Source organism: Gobius niger, assembly GCF_951799975.1.
Source record: "Gobius niger genome assembly, chromosome: 14".
Lineage (NCBI taxonomy): Eukaryota > Metazoa > Chordata > Actinopteri > Gobiiformes > Gobiidae > Gobius > Gobius niger.
The window spans coordinates 21,086,236-21,090,381 of record NC_136865.1 but is presented as its reverse complement, the minus strand read 5'-3'; the positions used below and the strand labels follow the sequence as shown (position 1 = coordinate 21,090,381).

At 47.1% G+C, this 4,146-nt stretch overlaps 1 protein-coding gene across 2 annotated transcripts; it reads left to right on the top strand.

Annotated features, from left to right (window-relative positions):
• The first annotated feature begins 283 nt into the window (after positions 1–283).
• Positions 284–4,146, top strand: eomesa (eomesodermin homolog a). Of its 2 annotated transcripts, XM_079571125.1 has the most exons (7): positions 284–1,157; positions 1,475–1,629; positions 2,172–2,293; positions 2,386–2,544; positions 2,829–2,890; positions 2,997–3,712; positions 3,864–4,145. In XM_079571125.1, the coding sequence occupies exons 1-7, from the start codon at positions 472–474 to the stop codon at positions 3,875–3,877; spliced, it is 1,914 nt and encodes a 637-aa protein (XP_079427251.1). In that variant the 5' UTR covers positions 284–471; the 3' UTR covers positions 3,878–4,145. The 2 variants fall into 2 exon arrangements, with proteins under 2 accessions (XP_079427251.1, XP_079427250.1); XM_079571124.1 differs by having other exon boundaries at positions 2,997–4,146.

Here is a 4,146-nt window from a genome sequence, read left to right as displayed (position 1 = left end):
TAGGTATGTGCTCGCGAAATGTTGTTTTTTAGCTTAACTTATTAATGAAATGTTTTGTTTTTCCCTGTTAGAGCCTATAAGCACGGGCCATCTGGCGGGTTAAAGAAAAATGTATTTTACGCACAGCTTTTATAAACATTTGAAGATGGCGAGCGCTTTTACAGTAGCAGTAGGTTTATAATTGAATTAGTGCAGTGCAACTATTGGCTGCGGGGAAAGCAGCTGCCCCCGCGTGCATCTTCAAAGGCTCCTCCCCTCGCGCTACATTAAGCCGCTGTGTTTGGACAAGAACTATAAGAGCCGCCGATCAAAGGGGTCCAACCCAGAACCTAACCTGATCCGTGAATGTGCTTGAAGTAAAAACAAAACAAAAAGGGGGAGTGCAAGACAACCAACAGAGTCGCTGGTTGTGGACCGTCCTCTTCTCCTTTTTGTTTGTGGGACCCCCAGAGAGTTTTTTTTTCCCGAACCATGCAGCTTGAAAACATCCTCCCCAGCGCGACCATCAACTTACCCAAAACCTTTTACAACCTCTCCTCGTCGGACAGCGCGAACACCAGTCCCAGGCCGTCGTCTCAGCTCGAGTACCAAGAGGTGGACCGCGGCGAGTCCGAGTCGAGCGGAGGCGCCGCGAAGAAGTACCTGGGCAACGGGATGCTGGGGACGGAGAGCGCGGAGGGGGACACCGCGAGGAAGGGGTCCCCGGTTTTGGGAGAGGATGACTTGAGCAGCTCCAGGCGCTACAACATCGACGACTTGGGCACCGATAGATATTTCCTCTCGTCGGCCGCTCAAGCCGGTTCCGACATGACAAACCCGTGCTCGCTGTTCCCGTACGCGGGCCAGACCGGTTACTCTGGCACCAGCGCGTCCAGGTACCCGGCGTCTCTTCACTACGGGTCAGTGCTGCCTCCGGCCAGCTTCTCCTCCTCCTCGGTGTGTAGCAGCAGGGGCCAGTTCAGCGGAGGAGGGTATCAGTTTAGCCAGGGTCCGGGCTGTTTGTACCCGTCCTATCCGTCCACGGGCTCCGGGATTGGCACCATGTCGCTGTCCGGGGGCAGCGCGGGGGCCCGAGCGCAGGTGTATCTGTGCAACCGGCCGCTGTGGCTCAAGTTCCACCGACACCAGACGGAGATGATCATCACCAAGCAGGGCAGGTAAGAAGCTGCGCGCGTAAAGAGGCCTTTACGCACTACATTTACGCATGAAAATAGAGGCCACAGCGGAACGTAGTATCTAATGTATTTAAAATGGAAATGTTTCTCAATATCACCCACGATCGCATGATTCGTTTTATTAAATTAATGCGCTCACTGTGGCTTTTTCATTTCGTCAACATGAATTTACAAAATGCGCTAAAATATAGCAAAAGAATGCGCGGTGTTGATTTTATTTATTATCTTATCTTTATTTATTTCTCCTCTGTAGGTTGATATATATTAAAATATCCTCTCGCTTATCTTTCTGGTTTTAGGCGCATGTTTCCGTTCCTCAGTTTCAACATCACGGGCCTGAACCTCACTGCGCATTATAACGTGTTCGTGGAGGTTGTTCTGGCGGATCCAAATCACTGGCGCTTTCAGGGAGGCAAGTGGGTCACCTGCGGGAAAGCGGACAATAATATGCAAGGTGAGTGACCGGTTTGTTCCCGTTATTAAACGAATTTGGATTTTCTTTACTGATTTTCTTTTGACTTAATTTCTTTAATTGTTTCGCTCTGACGGCCCGTGTCAAATTTGAGTGTGTGGATGAAAATGTATTTAGTTTTTTTTTTCCGTGTGAAGTTTCTTATGATGTTGTGTATTCACCTTTTGAATTTGCAGTATCGTATTCACAAGGTGTTATAATAAACTGTCGAAGTGTCAAATCACCTCAAGAAGAAGTTGCGTGGGAAAATGAACCGCAATTGGAATGCAGTAAATTTGTATTCGTTCGTTTGAAAATTAATTTAAAAAAAACATTTTGCATAATTACACCATTTAACGTATATTTTTGTCATATTGTTTTTTTAATACAATTATACATTTTGCTATTAGAAATTCATTTAAAATTACTGACGGAAATAGTGAATTCACACGTTGTTTTAAGTTTCGATATAAGACATAAAATTGTAACATTTTGAAAATAGCATTTTGGAAATTATTACAATATTATTATTTTTTCTGTTTCAGGAAACAAGATGTACGTCCATCCTGAATCTCCGAACACTGGTGCTCACTGGATGAGACAGGAGATCTCTTTTGGGAAACTGAAGCTGACCAACAACAAAGGGGCCAATAACAACAACACACAGGTACGACACATTACAAACAAATATCACTAAATAGCTTAATTGTTCGACACCGTTCTGCAGAGAGTCACGCGTACGTTCTCCTGTTTTCTCAGATGATAGTTTTGCAGTCTCTTCATAAGTACCAGCCGCGGCTTCACATCGTGGAGGTGACGGAGGACGGCGTGGAGGACATGAGCAATGAGTCTCGCACACAGACGTTCACCTTCCCCGAAAACCAGTTCATCGCCGTCACCGCCTACCAAAACACAGACGTAAGAATTGATTCCCTTTATTTTTTTTCTTCAATTCTTTGCTACAAAATTTCCCCACATTTTTTATGCTGCTTTTTTAATGTTGCTGTTATTAATTTCCAGTCTAGTCTTATTAGAGTTAGTTATTTTTCCCATTTAAATAAAAATTGTGCTAAACTATTAAGAACAGCTCATAATAATTTTACTATCACTGGCACCGCAATTAATTGCTCTGAAATAGTTTGAATTAGTTAGTTGAACTGTCAAATGTCCTGAGTCTAATTCTGACTGCGCTCTCTCTGCAGATCACGCAGCTCAAAATAGACCACAACCCCTTTGCAAAAGGCTTCCGGGACAACTATGACTCGTGAGTGTGATCGCACTTCGAGCTGCGCGCTCCATGTTGGTTTCCTGCTTTGTCTGGCCATGCATCTAACTGTTTTTTCTGTGGTTTCCTTTTCTTTCCTGACCAGGATGTACACTGCTCCGGAGAGTGACCGACTGACACCTTCGCCCACCGACTCGCCCCGCTCCACTCAGATCGTCCCGGGCGCCCGCTACGCCATGCAGCCCTTTTTCCAGGACCAGTTTGTCAACAACCTGCCTCAGAACCGCTTCTACACCAGCGAGCGGGCCGTGCCACAGACGAACAGCCTCCTGTCGCCGCAGAGTGACGACCCCTCTGCCGCCGCTTCCGCCCAACGCTGGTTCGTGTCGCCCCAGCAACCCGGCGCTAACAAGCTAGACCTGTCCTACGAAAATGACTATTCCACGAGCTCGCTGCTGTCCTACGGCATCAAACCGTTGTCCCTCCAGACGTCCCACGCGCTCGGCTACTACCCCGACTCCGCCTTTGCATCAATGGCGGCGGGATGGGGCACGCGAAGCTCTTACCAGCGCAAAGTGACCACCGGATTGCCCTGGTCGCCCCGTCCCAGCCCGCCGGCGTTCGCGGACGAGCAGCTAGCGGGAGCGACGGCGAAAGACAAGCTGCCGGAGGAGAGCAGCGCCCCGCCGGCCTCCACCTGGATCGAAACGTCCCACACACTCAAAGCAGTGGACTCTAGCGATTACTCCATGGCCTGCAAGAGGCGCAGGATGTCCCCCGGGGGCTCCAGCAACGAGAACTCGCCGACCATCAAATGTGAAGACTTGACTTCGGACGAATACAACAAGGACAACCCAAAAGGCATGGGCTATTATGCATTCTACACGAGCCCCTGAGACTGTAATTTATTGAACACGACAAAACAAAATATAAATCTTTTTGGTTTAATATAATTGATCATATTAAGTGCTCTCCATTCCTTAATGTCTTTTTTTTTCTCTTTTCTCTAAAGGTGCCAAAGCTTAGTGTTGTCCCCCTCCCAAGCAAGCTGCACAAGGTTATAACCCCTGCAGGCCACGCCCCCTCACATACCCGAACAGTCATAGTGATCGTTGGGCCTTTTTGTTTTGTTTTTACAAATTTGGGGGAAAAAAGCATGACGCCCCAGTTCTAAAAAGAAAAAAAACAACTTGATTACAGCTTTTAATTATTTTTTAAAAATGTGAATATTTCCCCCTCTTCCTTGCGTATTTAAGTCATTTTCTGTTGTACAGTATTCGTGCACTTTAGAATGT

Coding starts and splice junctions, on each gene's coding strand:
- eomesa (XM_079571124.1), top strand. CDS start 472: ATGCAGCTTGAAAACATCCTCCCCAGCGCGACCATCAACTTACCCAAA. Junction 1,630..2,171: donor AGCGGACAATAATATGCAAG/GTGAGTGACCGG, acceptor TTTCTGTTTCAG/GAAACAAGATGTACGTCCAT. Junction 2,294..2,385: donor CCAATAACAACAACACACAG/GTACGACACATT, acceptor CTGTTTTCTCAG/ATGATAGTTTTGCAGTCTCT.